Source organism: Rhinolophus ferrumequinum, chromosome 22 (assembly GCF_004115265.2).
Source record: "Rhinolophus ferrumequinum isolate MPI-CBG mRhiFer1 chromosome 22, mRhiFer1_v1.p, whole genome shotgun sequence".
Classification (NCBI taxonomy): Eukaryota; Metazoa; Chordata; class Mammalia; order Chiroptera; family Rhinolophidae; genus Rhinolophus; species Rhinolophus ferrumequinum.
In genome coordinates this window covers 1,004,098-1,019,693 of record NC_046305.1, presented here as the reverse complement: position 1 = coordinate 1,019,693, position 15,596 = coordinate 1,004,098, and the positions used below count along the sequence as shown (strand labels likewise).

The 15,596-nt window shown below is 54.7% G+C and overlaps 2 protein-coding genes across 7 annotated transcripts in view; one reads left to right on the top strand and one right to left on the bottom strand.

The window, feature by feature from the left end:
- Positions 1-1,104: 1,104 nt before the first annotated feature.
- On the bottom strand, positions 1,105-7,221 carry TTC24 (tetratricopeptide repeat domain 24). Of its 5 annotated transcripts, none has more exons than XM_033093158.1 (10): positions 7,083-7,221; positions 6,859-6,928; positions 5,874-6,583; positions 5,471-5,674; positions 4,916-5,044; positions 4,668-4,780; positions 4,266-4,364; positions 3,189-3,283; positions 2,922-3,031; positions 1,105-1,922 (listed from the first exon to the last, which is right to left on the bottom strand). In XM_033093158.1, exons 3-10 carry the CDS (start codon positions 6,577-6,579, stop codon positions 1,291-1,293), a joined length of 2,088 nt encoding a protein of 695 aa, XP_032949049.1. In that variant the 5' UTR covers positions 6,580-6,583; positions 6,859-6,928; positions 7,083-7,221; the 3' UTR covers positions 1,105-1,290. The 5 variants fall into 5 exon arrangements, with proteins under 5 accessions (XP_032949049.1, XP_032949050.1, XP_032949047.1 ...); XM_033093159.1 differs by having other exon boundaries at positions 1,700-1,959; XM_033093156.1 differs by having other exon boundaries at positions 1,823-2,789.
- A 1,777-nt stretch (positions 7,222-8,998) lies between these two features.
- Positions 8,999-15,596, top strand: part of IQGAP3 (IQ motif containing GTPase activating protein 3) — a 35,322-nt gene continuing 28,724 nt past the window's right edge. For both annotated transcript variants that reach the window (XM_033094013.1, XM_033094012.1), the window contains exons 1-2: positions 8,999-9,093; positions 12,177-12,264. In XM_033094013.1, coding sequence (XP_032949904.1) covers positions 9,057-9,093; positions 12,177-12,264 — 125 coding nt within the window. In that variant the 5' untranslated portion in view covers positions 8,999-9,056. The remainder of the gene's footprint in view (positions 9,094-12,176; positions 12,265-15,596) is intronic.

Genomic DNA, 15,596 nt, shown 5'->3' with positions numbered 1-15,596 from the left:
TTTAGAGTTTTCTTGGGGAAATGCCTTCAAAACCAATTTAGGAAGGGCCTTGGATTGGGCACCTGCTTTGCATATATTATCTAATGTAATCTTGTCAATCCTATGATATACTTTTATCCTCATGTTATTGATGAGGAAATTGAATGGCAGAGAGAAGTCAAGTAATTTTCCCAAGATGATACAGTTACTAAGATGTATCTAAGTAACATCTAAGTAAGATGTATCATCTACTAAGATGATACAGCGTGACAGTTGACACTAAGTTGGCAACACTTGTGCCTGGCAGACACTGCTACTTGTCCCTCAAAATCCATGCTCTTTTTTTCTGTTGGTAACAGAACCCCTGCGTTTCACCTGGCCATGTGGTTGCCCGTCTAAACTCCACATTTCCCAGTGTCCCTTGCAGCACCTAGGCATGCACGTGCCACAGCCCACTCTCTCAGCCCTGGACTGCTTGTAGGAGACAGGAATGAAGTTCTGTCTGGCTAACGGCTCTGTCATAGTGGCCTTTGTTACCTTGGTGACCTGCATCCTAATAAAGACAAGAATGCCTGGCAAGATGCCACAGTCCATGAACATAAGGAAGATGCACAGCTGTGTCCCTAGCACTTACTTTCATGCCTAGCACATAGTAGGTCCTCTACAAATATTTTAATGAATTCTCAAAATCTCATTGCGAAGTAGTTCCCAGTACAGTAGAAGCCCTTTTATAGGACGTGATCAAGGGTGCATTATCTTATTTCAACTTTAAAAAGACATCCACTTGCCATCTGTCAAAGTGTGGCCAGGCTCTTTGCTTTGAGGATGGGGCCCGTGATTGTAGTTCCCCATCTTCGTTCTTCCATAAACCTCACCAGTTTTTGTATCACCTGCAATTTGCCGTCTGCTTCTTTGAGATGGAAGAAAAACTAAATGGCACATTTGAAGCAATCTGCAAAATTTATCTAGATTTTTATGAATTTCTCCCAATCTGTAATAACCTCCTTGCTCACGTCTAATCCAGCAACAGTTTTTAAAGTGACTCACTGTCACCAAGTCTTCGAAGGCTTCAACTTAGTTTCCACAGAAATGTGCTTATTTTCACACTCTTGGCTCATCAGTTCATAGATTTAATTAAATTACAAGTGACAGTAACACGTACACCAGCAGAAACACATTTGGTGTCATGGGTCGCAGAGCTGCACAATGCTGAGGGTTAGGATCACGGCTTCACCTCTCACAAGCTGTGCGCCCCGGGAGGACAAACTGCCTAACTTTTGTGCCTTCTTTTCCTCCTCTGTGAAAGGGGACTCATCTGCTGTGAGGACTAAACACTGGGAAGCACTTAGAATGTATGTGGCACGTGCTAAGTGTGCAGTAAGCATTAGGTGATGTGTGTCGCTGCTGGAAGTGACAGCACCAGGGACCTGCACGCAGCCTCTGCTGTCTCATGGAGGAAGTGGGGTGCATGGGTTGGGTACTATATGTAGTATTGATATCCCGTTTCTCATATGAGAAGATGGAGGGCTGGGGAAAGTCACTGATGCCAAAGCCTCTTGCCAAGAAGTCATGGTGTTTAGAACTGGCAAGGGCCTTCGTCGTGAAGTCTGGATCCAGAGAGAAAGGGGGAAGATTCACCATGCATTCTCCTTTTCTTTCTCCTGTTGAGTCCAGAAATCCCAGCAGGGAGCAAACAGCCTCAGTGTGGAGGCTGCAAATCCCTCGTCCAGCCTGCTTGGAGCCCACCTGCTGTGTTGTATTCTGTGTCTGCACAGCGCTGAGCAACCGGGAAGAGGCTCGGTCCCAGAAACCCCTCGCGTGTGTATGTTGGGGAAGCCAGGGCTGGGCCAGCAGGGCGGGGTCACATGATCCTGCAGAAGCCCGACGTGGGGGGTCTCCTCTGTGGGCCCCTGCCCCGGGCTTCCTTGGGCTGCGCGGATGACCTGAAGGAGGCAGGGCACAGCTTGCCAGTGGGAGTGGCTGTGGAGAGAGCAGAGGCCCCCTCTCTGGCCCTTACCTCTGCAGGTGGGCTCCAGGGCAGCAGGGAGGAGGCGTCACGGACATGTGCTCCCATGCAGTGGGGACCCTCCCTTTCTCTGAGGCCGACAGGCAGGCAGTGCAGGAGGCAGAGGCCATGCCAGGCCTGCAGAGCTGGCTGAGGGTTCAGATTGCTAAAGGGTTAGGACAGAGGCTCAGAGCACCACATACCCCCCCAGCAGCAGACAGCTCCCCCAGCTCTAATAGTGACCAGGCTCCATCAAAATTGTCCAGAGCTACATCCTGTCCTGCTCCCTTTATCCATTCTCCAGGCCTCCTTCCCTCCCCCAGGGACCCACCTATTGGCTGGGGGCCACTGGGTACCAGAAAGCCAGGGTACTCCATTCTGAGGGGGGCCTTGGCCTCCACATGGGAGATGGGCCCTGGATCCTGGGCCTGGACGTACGTACTCATCCAGGCCTCTCTGAACCAAGAACCATCATGGCGGAAGAGAGAAAAAGGAGGGTAGGTGTCAGAGGGTGCCCCAAGGACTGCACCCTGTGTGGGGCGGTGCATGGCATGCCTGGGCCATCGGTGGCTAGATGGGGGAATGGTTTGCCGGTGCCCGGAAGAAAACAATGAAAAGTCAGTGAATTCAAGTGAACCAGCAGCAAGGTGCTCTGCTCCCCGAGTCGGAGGCCTTGGGGGGTAGAGACTCGTCCAGTGCCGGCTCCCTGGCGTGTATAGGCTTCCCACCAGCCCTGCCGCTCTGAGACGCACAGCTCTGGAAGTGAGGAAGCCTCGGGAGTGAGGACAGGGTGATTCTGGAAAGGCTTTGGGGAAAACGGGCCATGGTCTGGTGAGGAGTAGAAATGGGGCAGCAGACCCGTGGTGGGGAAGGGAGGCAGTAAGGGAAATGCCGGGGAAGGGTGTTCCCTTCAGCCTGACAGCCGGCATCTACTCACCCTTCAGTTTCGGTGTAAGCCAGCCCGGCACAGGGATTTTCATGGAGCCCTCTTTCCCTTCCTCTTCACAGCGCACCTCTAACTCTTCATCTTCCCACCCACCTGAAGATCTGTGGGGACAGGGACAGGGGCAGAGCCTCACCGGCCAGGTCCCCTCCCCCGTGGGGTTACCTATGAGGTCCCACGCCCGCCACGCTGCTATAACACTACCTCCCAACACCCTCCAGAGGCCACACCCCTTCCCGAAGCTCCGCCCCCACCCCTCACCTGTGCTGCAGTTCCGCTGGGCCCCTTCCCACCCTGGCTGGGGTCCCCGCTGGGCAGGCTCCACCTGGAACCTGGAGCCTCCTTGGAGCTGAGGTCTGGGGATGAAGGGGAGTAAAGGGACTTGAGAAGAATGGCTGTGGATGTGTGCGTGAGTGGATGTTCCTTCCAGATACAGGGGCCCCAGAGAGAGAGAAGTGCCAGAGACAAACGGCTGTGCCACGTGCCTGGGAATGAAATTCCGGGGTGAGGCCCTTTGTTCTGTTAAGGCCCCACTGGTAACTATCACGTTAGAGCTCAGCCTCATGGGCTGTGAGGCGCGGCCAGAGTCTGACCACCACCCCATCCTGCCTGGGGACTTCAGGAGCAGTCACAGAAAGTCGGTGGCCAACGTTAGATGGAACCGAGGTCCTCTGACTCCCAATCCAGTCCTCTTCCTGCACCAGGCTAATTTCACTTTGTATGCAAATTGTCAATAGGGTGTCCTAGTCTTTAAAATAAGAGAAGACATAGAACCTATTGAATAAATACCGTAAACACTGAAATATAATCTCAGCTGCTGGGGTGGGAGGTTTCCTGAGGGTATCTCAAAGGCTGAGGGAGAGAAGGGGCAGGTGGAGAGACGCCAACTTGTAGAGAGAGGCGGGGAGCCCGAGGAGGGGCACGCTGGAGACCCCCAGAGAAGTGTCCCCCAGAAGCGGACACAGGAGAGAGGGACTTCCTTGGAGCACTGCCCCCCTCCTGTGGCCATTTTGGGAACTGCAGCCAGGGACTTAAAGCACCACCTCCTCAGGGCCCTGGATTCCAGCCGTTGGCCTTCACCCGCTGAGCCGGTCACCACTCAGCCAAGGCCCTGGCACAGCCCTAGTGTTGGGCACGTGCCACGACCCCCAGCCCTCCGCCCAGCCCCTAGTGGCCTCGGGAAAGTGATGTGTGTCCCATATGCTGGCCCTGGGGCAGATAAGCTCAGGGGAGCGGTCAGGCGCAGTGTCCCTGACCTGAGAACGGCAGCTCTGCTTACCTCCCCCTGCCCCCAGTAGTCTCCCCACCCCCAGCTCCCTGTCTCGGGTGTCTTCTCACCAGGGTGTGAGTTGGGACCAGCCCCCCTCGGGCCAGGTGGGTCCTCATGGCATCCGCCAGCTTGGCCACCAGCCGCTCTCGCACGGAATCTGGCTCCTTCTGGGGAGAGGGAGGGCAATGGGGCCATGGAAAAGACCTAGGAATTGGGGAAGAAAGGAACAGGAAAGGGAGGAGAGAAGGGGACTTTGTCCTCCTTCTCCTTTGCTTCATCCCCGTGCCTCTGCCAGGGTCCTGCCCAGAACAGGACAGAGATGGATTCTTCCCCACAACAGTGTCCTGGGACCTAGCGCACAAGGTGCCCAGGGCATGTTTGATGAGTGAATGAATGGGGGAGAAGGCACGGCCTCGAGGCAGGAGTGTCAGCGGGCTGGCAGGAAGTTGGGCCCCGAGGGAGGGTCTCACCTGACACCGGGCCAGCGCTGCCTTATAGTACGTCAGGGCCTGCTCATGCTGCCCCAGTCTGGCTGCGGCTGCCCCCAGGCCCTCGCAGGCCTGCCACTGCCCCTTCACGTCACCTGGGGAAGACAGCCTGACAGGTCCTTTCATGGCTCCTTACCCCACTGACCCTCCCTCCAGAGGTACTCCCACCCCCACCCCCCCCTTGGGTGGCCCCAAGGACTCTCGGCCACCTGCTACCCCCTGGCCCTCACCTGCATCCTGGGCAGCCTGCAAAGCGTGCAGGTAGTTGTCCCTGGCGGCCTTGTGGTCCCCTAGCTGGCTCAGTGCAAACGCCAGGCTGCCGAAGCTCCGACCCTGTTCCCACCGCTGCCCCACAGAGCCTGGTGACACAGCCCCCACCATCCCCAGAGGGCCTGGCTGCTGGGGCATCCGCACCCTGCCCCCAGCAACCAAAGGGCGGGGTGGGAGGGTGGGTGCACACCTCCAGATGCACAGAGAGGCCTGAGAGGTCCACACCCAGCCTCTCCCCAGTCTGAGTTTTGGCCTGAGTGCCTCCCTGGCTAGTCTGAGCCGGGCGGCAGGCCAGGCTGTTCCATCTCCCAGCCCCAGGCTTCTCCGCTGGGCCCACAGCCCTCTGTCCTGCCTGGCTGTCCCACTCCTGCATCCCCAGCCCTCAGCGCTGGTTCTGGGCTTCCCGGCCCCACGGCTGGTCCTAAAGGTCCACCCACACTTCAGCCTTGGGGCCCCTCCCGGCACCCCCCCTTAGTCCCTTGACCCCAATCCCATCCTCCAGCCCCGGCGCTCACCATGCAGGTCGGCAGCCTTCTGGTGGAATTCCCGGGCCTCCCAATAGCTGCCCAGGGCGTTGTGGGCCATCCCTAGGTTTCTCAGCACTGTGGCCTCCTCTCCGGGCCCGGGGCACAGGGGCAGGGCCTGCAGGAAGGCCTCTGCTGCTAGTGGGAACAGCTGGAGCTGGCAGTAGCTCAGGCCTAGGTCGTTATAGAGTTGCCCTAGAGGGCGAGGCCAGGGTCACCGGTGGCCAGGTCAGAGGCAGCTGAGGCTGTACTGGTGTAGCCCCTGTCCCACTCTCCCAGGGCCCCCCGGCCCCATCCCCAGCCCTCGGAATTGCCTCTGCTTCCACCCCACCTCCCAGAGCACCCCAGGTCTGAGTGTCCCCAGGTCCCATGCCTCACTCCCCGAACGCCTCACCCAGCAGTCCCCGCTCAGCGCTCTTCTCAGCGAGCCTCCGGCTCTCCTCCAGCACCCGCACTACTTCTCCCACACCGTGCTGCCCGCTCTTCAGCAGGCACCCCGCTGCAGCCCCCAGGGCCAGGGCTGCAGCCCGGGGCTGCCCTGCTTGGGCATAGGCCCGGCTCGCCTCCTGCAGGTAGTGGGCTGCTAGCTCAGGCCGTCCCAGAGCCTGGTAGCAGGTTCCCATTTTGGCCTGGGCTTGCCCCTGGTCACTGAGTGGCTGGTAGTGGCCCAGGGCCCTGTGGTACCAGGCCAAAGCTTGAGGCAGGTCCCCCAGGGCATGGTATGCCAAAGCCACGTTGAAACACTGGTCACCATGACTCCTGCCCTGTGCCTTCTCCTCAGGCTGGGCTCGCAGGAGCAGCTCAAGGCCTCTGGCTGGGTCCCCAGTCTCCACGTAGGCAGCCCCCAGGTTGAAGGCACAGGCCCGGAGAACAGGGGTGTCCCTTTTCCGTGGGGCCTTGGAGGCCAGGAAGAAGGCCCTCTGGAAGCTGGTCAAAGCCTCATGGTTCCGGCCGGCCAGTAGGGCCCCGTGGCCGGCCCTGGTGAGGGCTTGGATGCTGGCCTCGTGCTGTGGCCACTTCCTTCTCTTCTCTTTCTTCTTGGAACTTGAGAGTTCAGGCTCAGGCTCTGGTGGGGCACCGTCAGGGTTGGGGGACGACATGGTGCTGCCAATGACAGCAGACAGCACAGGGCCCAGCACGTCACCCTTGGCTTCCTCCAAAGCAGGATCCCCGTGTCCCTGCCCTGCTGGGACCCCAGGGCTTCAGGAATGTCTCCGTGGCACCTACTCCATCGGTCCCACTGGGCACCATGCCAACGCACTCTACTGTCCCGACTAATTCTTAGTCCTCCTTCCAGACTCAGCTCAAGTCATAGCTCTCCCCCGCACCCCAGCCGGGTCCTTCTGTACGCCCACCCCACCCTCTGTCTTTTACGGCACCTGTCACACTGGATCAGAGTTGGTAACGTCCTGTCTCTCTCCCATTCAGATCTGGAGCAACTCGAAGGGCCTGGCACATAGTAGATTCTCAATAAATGTTCATCAAACGAGACGGAAGGGTTCTGGGGACGGGTGGTCGTCGTACGGTAGCACAACACCGCGAGTACGCTCAATGCCACCTAACATGGCTTAAAATGCCATATTTTATGTTCCCTCTGTTTTACCGCAACACCGCTGTTTGCTGAATGCATAAATGAATGGACGGAAGAACAGAGCAGACCCAGGCCTTCTCCTCCATCATCTTCTCCGTCCTGTGCCTCCGCACATACCCATGCACTCGTAAGCTAGGTGCTCCTGCTGTCTAACCCCAAGACATAGTTGGGGGTCACTTCAACAAATACTCAGTGAGCTCCTGCCATGTGTTAGAGCCACACAAAGCCCTGGGGGCACAAAGCGGAAAAGGCTATCGAGTTGGCAAGGAGCCAAGGTCCAGAAGTGAGCACATGTCTATTTACTGCCCGCTCTGGTCCTCAGGGGGGAACTCTTCCTCCCCTATCCCTTTGGCTTTTTGTCTGCTGGCTACTTTTAGTCCCGCAACACCCTGCTCTGGTCTCCAGGCGACTCTTAAACCCAAGTACACTTCTTGGGTTTAAGCCTTTTCATGAACTCTCCTCCCAAGAGACAGAAAAAGGGGTGGAGAAGACCCAGGCACTGAGTCCTCAGCCCCACCCATTTTCTTCTCTCCCTCCCTCCTCTTTTTAGGAGGAGCAGGCTGAGGTGATACATTCTCCTTTTAAAGAAATTCCCACGGCTCCTAAGAACACCCAGGACTCCTGCTTCTTGAAAGGCCCTCACTCAGTCTTGGGGCTGCAGCCATAAGATGCCTTACCTCCTTCCTTCCTTCCTTCGATCTTCTCCACAGAGGGCTTTCTGGAATGGTCCCTCTGGCTTGGGTTACCTCCCCCAGCTCTCAGCTCAGAGCTGGAGGGTTACCAGACAACCAGGTACCGCCCCCCTCTCCTAGTGAATTCTTTGATTGACAGATCAGGTGCCCTATCTTAGACATAGATACCTGGATTCCACCGCCCTTCCCGTCCCATCACTCCCCACTCCTTCAGACACACCCCTCAAGTACCTCTTCAGGGGCTTGTTGCTAGTTAGAACCTCAAAGCTCATCTATGCAGTACCCCTATTTCACAGAGTGGCGGGGGAGGATGAGTGGGGGACCCAGGCTCAGAGAGCAGGTGTGACTTGCCTGAGGTCACAGAGCAGCCAGGCAGCTGGGATTAGACCCCAGGTTTTCTGATTCTGAGCTGACTAGCTTAGCAGTACTCTTCACTCACTGTGACTGCAAACTTTGACGAGGCTTGCGCTGGCGGGGAAGTGAGCCCTTACACGCATACACACGTGAGCAGCCACACACACTCACACGCTTGCACACTGTGCTTTTGTGTGGTGGTCTCACAGTTGGGAACAAGGTGAAAGGCTGATGGTCAGAAGAGGCCTGGGGATCAGAAGAGCCTCCCTGCCCCATTTCCCCAGCTCCACTGCTCTGCAGCCCCCAAGCGGTGCTTCATGAGCGGGCGGCAGGCCCCAACTCACCAAGCTGGCCTTGCATCAAAGCAGATGCCTTCACTCACCTGGGGAAAGGCCTCTTTAAGTTGGCAGGGCTTTGCCCGAAACAGTAAGGCAATAGCGGGGCTCAGCGATGGCCTCCGCCCTCTGTGTATCACTGATCTCTGACTTATTTGACCGTATGTTTATCACTCATTCCAGAACAGCAAGCTTCTTTAGGGCACTCACTGTGCTTATTCATCTGTGCACCGCACCACCTAGTTTAGGTAGGGCACCGCCCCCAGCAGGCCCTCAAGTTAGCGGGACCAAGAAATACTGTAGGAAGCGGGGCGGACTTAATGGGAATACTAGGGGGGAAATGACAGGGGCAACGGCAGGGGCAGGGGCCGGGGCTGCTTGAAATAAGACGGTTTAGCAACGAAGGAGCCCAGGAGGGACAGCAAGCCAAGGTGCCGCGAGGAGGGCGGTGCTCTCGTGCTCTCCACCTGGCGGTGCGCCTTTGCAGCCTGGAACTACAAATCCCAGGGCCCCCTGCGCGCAGACCGGAAGTGTCCTGTCCGACCTTGGCGACGGTGAGGGGCGGTGGCCGGCGGCGGGAGATTCAAACTTGGAGAAGGAGCAACATGGAGGGGAGAGGAGCGGGCCCTGGCCGGGCTGTCTGTGAGTGTCAGAAGGGGCGGAGGAGGGTCCAGCGGTGGTGCCAGCAGTCGGGGGCGCGGCGGTCGTGGTCTTGGGAGAGGTTGGGGCGGGGGGCGGGGGGCGGGCGCGGGGCCTCCAGGCAAGGGCCGGCGGGACACTGTTCTGCGCGGGAGCGAGCGCTGAGTCCGGACTCCCGCGGCCGGAGTAACGCTGTGAGCAGCCAAACCTCCCCGACTTCTGTGCCGACAGAGCGTTTTCTCTCTTATTCCCAAGTTCTGGGGTTCGGGGGCTGGGAGAAGGTAGGTGGTCTGGGTGGCCCCTTAAAATTCGGCGGTTGCTGATGGCTGCCGTGCTTGCTAAGCGCTGCCAGGGGACAGGACGCCGGAAGAGACCGACCTGGAGGTTGAGGGGAGCCAAAGTTGTGCCTCCCCAAAATATGCCTTTTGGGATATTGATTTTAAGCTGGTTATTAGGGAACAAGAGACTCAGAAAGAACCTTTGACCCTCCCCTTACCTGCCTGAAGGAAATCGGGTAGAAAACCTGCTTCCAGGAAGGGAGCGTCCCCTCGGCATGATACTGTGAACTAAACGAGGCAGACGGAGAAGTCCCGCAAGGGCTGTTTGTTGAGCCCCCCTGCGTGTTCCACTTTCTGCGTGGCCCGGCAAGAACTCTGCACCACGTGTTTGCTCTTCCTCATCTACCTGAGACTTACCTGCTTTCCCTTTGGAATCCCAGACCTCTGCCTCCCTCTCCTTTGTCCAGAATAGCATATTAGCCTCAACTGCCCAATGCCTTTTGGGGTCTCATATTCTTATGGCACCCCCCCACCTACATCCGTGATCAACTTTGGACCTTTTCTTGTGTTAATCTGTCTCCTGTTAATTTGATGATTAGCCCAGCCAGAAGAACTTAGAAAGGTGAGGGGAAAGTTATTTTTTTGACCCCCACAGGGGGCTCCTTGACTTTTCGATGCCTCTTTGAGACAGTGTCTGTTGAACGTCAGGGTGTGGGAATTACCAGGGGAGCGTGTTTAAAATGCAAATTCATGAGCCCTCACCCAGAGCGGCAGGTCCCCCCCTGGGTGGGGGCCCATCATCAGCATGTATTCCAGCTCTGCTGTGCTTCTTCCTCACCTCAGGTCATTGTGATGCAGGTCGTTCCTGGGCCACACTTTCCAAATCACTGCTCTAGAAAGAGCGATGAGTCCGAAGGATGGGGCCGCAGAAAGGTTCCCATCCGACCTTCGGAAAGAAAGGCCAAATCTCCTCTCCCACCCTTTTCCCTTCCTCTCCATTAGCTTTCAGAAAACAAAGTCCATGTTCAGCAACGCGGTGAAGGCAAGCTAGTTCCAGACCTGAGAAGAGCGGGAAGACTGATTTTTTTTTTTTTTAGACTGTGTGTGTCTGTACAAAGCCCCGCCCGTCTCTCATAGTCCTGAATTCATAACTCGGAGGTGATGTCATTCACTTACTGGTTTATTTTCCATGCTTAGCAACCAGCAACCAGCACTTGTTCCTTGAACACCCCCTCGGAGGAACTGCTGGATTTCCTGCAGTTGGCCAGTACTTTCAAACCTGCACACAGAGGGCGTGTGTGTGTGTGTGTGTGTGTGTGTGTGTGTGAACTGCCAATTCAAACAAGCCCTGCCCCTCCCCCAAAAGATTGAAGGATATGTAATAAAAAGAAATAAGATAAAGAGTGGGAATGACATTAAGTGCTGAGGCAAAGACAGATTGGCCACGGTCTGTCTCTTTTCAAGCCCTCCGAGTTTATTTTCTTGGGGTGTGTGCGTGTGTATGTGTGTGTGTGTGTGTGTGTAGGCTTCTCTCATCCTGATTCTGTGTTTGTCTAGAGAGATGGGGGACAGGAGAAAGAAGGAGAAGGGGTGGCTGTGGCCGAGGCAGAATGTGAATGCCCTCTCATTTCAGGGGTTCGCTGTTCTTGAGTTTGGGGGTCAGAATATTGTCTGCATTTAGCCTGGAGATTATTTATTTAGCCTGGAGATTGTTTTCCTCCTGCAGTGACCAATACCAAAAAGGAGAGTAAGACACCACCTTTGTGATCTTTGAAAATTCTTTGTCCTTCCGTTTAATCCCAAGTGACTGGCCTTTTTCACGCGCTGCTCTCTGAACTGCCTTTCTTCCTTTCCCACCTGCTCGTTCTTTAAGATTCTTTAAGGTTCATTTCATCGGTAGAATCCTTTGCTTTCCCTGCTGTTGGTATAGACTGTTCATGGGCTGTAATCACAGCACATGAGGTTGGAGTTTTTACCTACATGCTGTCCTATTCTAATAATTACCTCAGTATTTGTCGAGAGCAGGGGTCCACCTGTCATGTGGAGGTACTGGGTCAACGAACGGCTGTTGAATGACGAGTCCTAGTCGGTTCTGCTCACCGAGGCTCTGGGACAGTACCTGAGGACACAAGCCCTGTTCTTGGAGAACTCAGTCTAATTAGGGATGAAATAAGGGGTGAAGTTCCCAGCCAAGGAGCGATGTGGACATCCCTGCTGGGAGGCACTGAGGGAGGGTCCGTGACGTAGATTTGGGAACGAGGAGGGGGTCAGGAAGACGGCTGGGGAGGACGGGGAGGGATGCGTCTGAGACAGAAGGGTCCCCTGTCCATGGGTGGAGAGCCCCCTCCCACAGGGTGCTGACTAGGGCAGCTTTGCTGGAGGGGGCAGAAGAGCGGAGCCAGGCTGTCCTGGGAGGAGGGAGGGAGATTTGGGAGATGCGTCCGGTCTTCGAGCAGTTGCCAAGGCCAGTCTGTTAAGAAGAAGCTTCAGGGAGAAGTGGCCAAATGGCTCAGGTGGTTAGAGCGCGAGCTCTTAATGACAGGGTTGCCGGTTCGATTCCCGCATGGGATGGTGGGCTGCGCCCCCTGCAGCTAAGATTGAAAACGGCGACTGGACTTGGGGCTGGGCTGCGTCCTCCACAGCTAGATTGAAGGACAACGACTTGACTGGGAGCTGATGGGTCCTGGAAAAAATACACTGTTCCCCAATGTTCCCCGATAGAAAAATTAAAAAAAAACAAAAGCTTCAGTGCTATGACCGACCCTCTGCTGAACACACCTTCTTGGGCCTTACCCCCTCACTCCTCAGGTGGCCGCCTCACAGCTGAGGAGATGGACCAGCAGAGGCGGCAGAACGTGGCCTACCAGTACCTGTGCCGGCTGGAGGAAGCCAAGCGGTGAGCGGAGGCACTGCCTCCTGTGGGCTCCCCTCCCACGCTGCCCGCCCCAGGCACCTGCCCCAGCGCAGGTGCCAAAGCACCGGCGTCCATTCTGAGGGAAAGGGAGACTGGCAATAGCATCTTTCTTTCTTTTTTTTAAGGCTTTCGTTTTTTTAGAGCAGTTTTAAGTTCCCAGCAAAATTAAGAGGAAGATAACAGAGATTTCCCCCATGCCCCTTGCCCCCTCCCCCAGGCACACATCCTCCCCCGTTATAAACATCCCCAGCAGAGGGGACGTTTGTTATGATGGATGGACCAACACTGTCACATCACTGTCACCCAGAGTCCGTAGTTGACATTAGGGTGACTCTTGGTGGTGTACGTTCTGTGGGTTTGGACAAATGTGCAGTGACGTGTCCGCCCTGCAGGCTCACACAGAAGAATTCTTTCACGGCCCTGAATTCCTCTGAGCTCTGTCTGTTCCGCCCTCCCTCCCCTCAGACCCCCGGCAACCGCTGAGCCTTGTACTGTCTCCACAGTTGTGCCTTTTCCAGAGTGTCCCGTAGTTGGACTCATACAGTAGCCTCTTCAGATGGGCTTCTTTGACTTAGTAATATGTGTTTGAGGTTTCCTCCGTGTCTTTTCATGACTTAATAGTTCATTTCTTTTTTGCTGAGTAATATTCCATCGTCTGGATGGACCACCGTTTACTAGTTCATTCACCAAGGACATCTTGGCGGCATCCAGGTTTTGACAATTACGAACAAAGCTGCTGTAAACATCTGTGTGGACGTAAGTTTTCAGCTCCTTTGGGTAAATACCAAGGAGCACGATTGCTGGATCGTAAGGTGAGAGTGTGTTGGTTTTATAAGAAACCGCCAAACTGCCTTCCAAAGTGGCTGCACCATTTGCGTCCCCACCACAGTGACTGAGAGTTCCTGGGGCTCCACGTCCTCGCCAGCATTTGGTGTCATCAGCGTTCCAGATTTTGGCTGTTCTAATGGCTGTGCATTGGGATCTCATCACTGTTTTAATTTGCAGTCTCCTGATATAAGATGGGGAAGCATCTGCTCGTGCTTATTTGTCATCTGCGTGTCTTCTTTGGTGAGGTGTCTGTTAAGGTATTTGGCTCATTTTTTAGTCGAGTTGTTTGTTTTTTTACTGTTGAGTTTTGACAATTGTTTGTGTATCTTGGATAACAATCCTTTATCAGATTTGTCTTTTGCAAATATTTTCTCCCGGTCTGGATTGTCTTCTCATTTAGACGTTTTTAATTTTAGTGAAGTCCAGCTTACCAATTATTTCTTTCAAGAATGATATCTTTGTTGTGTCTAAAACATCACTGCTGTACCCAAGGTCATCTAGGTTTTCTCCTATGTCTTCGTCTAGGAGTTTAATAGTTTTGCGTTTTACATGTAGGTTGATTCTCCATTTTCAGTTGATTTTTGTGAAGGGTGTAAGGTCTGTGTTTAGATTCAGGTTTTGCCTGTGGATGTCCTGTTGTGCCAGCTCCATTTTTTTTGAAGAGACTGTCCTTTCTCCATTGTGTTGCCTTTGCTCCTTCGTCACATATCGGTTGCCTATGTTTATGTGGGTCTATTTCTGGGCTCTTTGTTCTGTTCCATTGGTCTACTTGTCTGCTCTTTCACCACCCCCACCCTGTCTTGATTATTGTGGCTAAGTCGGATAGTATCAGTCGTCTAGCTTTGTTCCACACCTTCAATATTGGGTTGGCTGTTCTGGGTTGGTTGCCTCTCCACATAAACTCTAGAATCCGTTTGTCAATACCCCCAAAGTAACTACCTGGGATTCTGGTTGGGACTGCATTGAATCTGTAGGTCAAGTTGGGGAGAACTGATATCTTGACAGTATTGAGTCTTCCTATCCTGAGCCGGAATATCTCTTTGTTTATCTAGTTCTTTGATTTCATTCATCAGAGTTTTACAGTTTTCTTTGTATAGGTCTTGTACGTATTTTCTTAGATGTATCCTAAGTATGTGATTTTCGGGGCGCTGATGTAAATGGTACCGTTTGTAATTTCAAATCGCACTTGTTCGTTGCTGGTGGACAGGAAAGCCACTGACTTTTGTCTATTAACCTTGTGTCCTGCAGTCTTGCTGTGATCGCTTGTTGGTCCCAGGAGTTTTTTGGTCAGTTCTTGCAGATTTCCTACGTAGACCATCTTGCCATCTGTGAACAAAGACATAATCACATCCATTTGCTGCCCACACACCTCCGTGTGTGTCTCTCAAATATATGAACATTTGCTTACATAACCACAAGCCATTCTTATCCAACGAAGTTATATGCTGATCCTTGGGAGATCAATACCCAGGCCATTTTCAAATTTTCCTGATTGTCTTAAGAAAAAAAAAATCAATTTTTACAATTGACTTATTCAAATAAGGGTCTCAAGAAGTTCACATATTACATTTGGTCCTGAGGCCTCTTAAGTCTCCTTTAATCTGGAACAGCCCACCTTTCCGTGCTTTGTGTCACCGGCTTGTTGAAACCGGGTCATTGCTGTGGGACATCCCCCATTCTGGCTGTGTCTCTTCACTTTCCTGTCTCCCTCCACTTGTTCCTCCCTCTCCACATTTCCTGTAAATGGATGTTGGCTCCAGAGGCAGGATAAGTGCTTCATTCTTTCGTTTTAGTCAATAGTGTATTTTTAACGTTCTTCAAAAAAGTAGGTAAGGTGGCTGGACAGGAAATCAGGTGTCTGTGACAGAGACAGCGAGAGGTGACTTAGGACTGGCTGTCTTTGCCATCCACCCTGACCTGCGGAGAAGTTCTCAGGGCCCCTCTGAGGAGCCCTTTGTCTCCCTCAGACAACTGTCGGCACGTATACTCAGTGTTCTCGCGTCCGGGAGCGCACGAGCCCTGCCTGGCAGCTGCCCCTGCCGCAGGCGGTGCGGGGCTGAGCTGTCATTGTGCGGACTCTGCACTGAGGTGGGGGGGGGGGACGGGTGGAGAGCAGGTCTCCTGGGCCTCGGGCCGCCCCCTCCCGTCCACCGGGGCTCCCCACCCCCCCGCCCTCACCACCATCAGAGCTGGCTTAGGGGCTGACTAGGCCATTCAGCCCACGTGACCTTTCTGCACCTGGGCTCTCCGAGTGTGTGACAGTGACAAGTGAGCACCCTTCCTTTGGTCCAGCAGTCAGTGCATAGCAGACTGCGTGAGGGCTTGTGTCCTGTAGCAGATGAGCCTGTGTCACCCCCCCGAGGGTGGGCCATTCAGGAGCTGCCCAGGAGGACTTCCGGGGGAGGGGGCTGACAACTGGCCGTCCAGGTGTCTGGGGCAGCGCGGGAGAAGGTGGCAGGAGCCAGGCAGTGGGCAGGGAGGGGAGC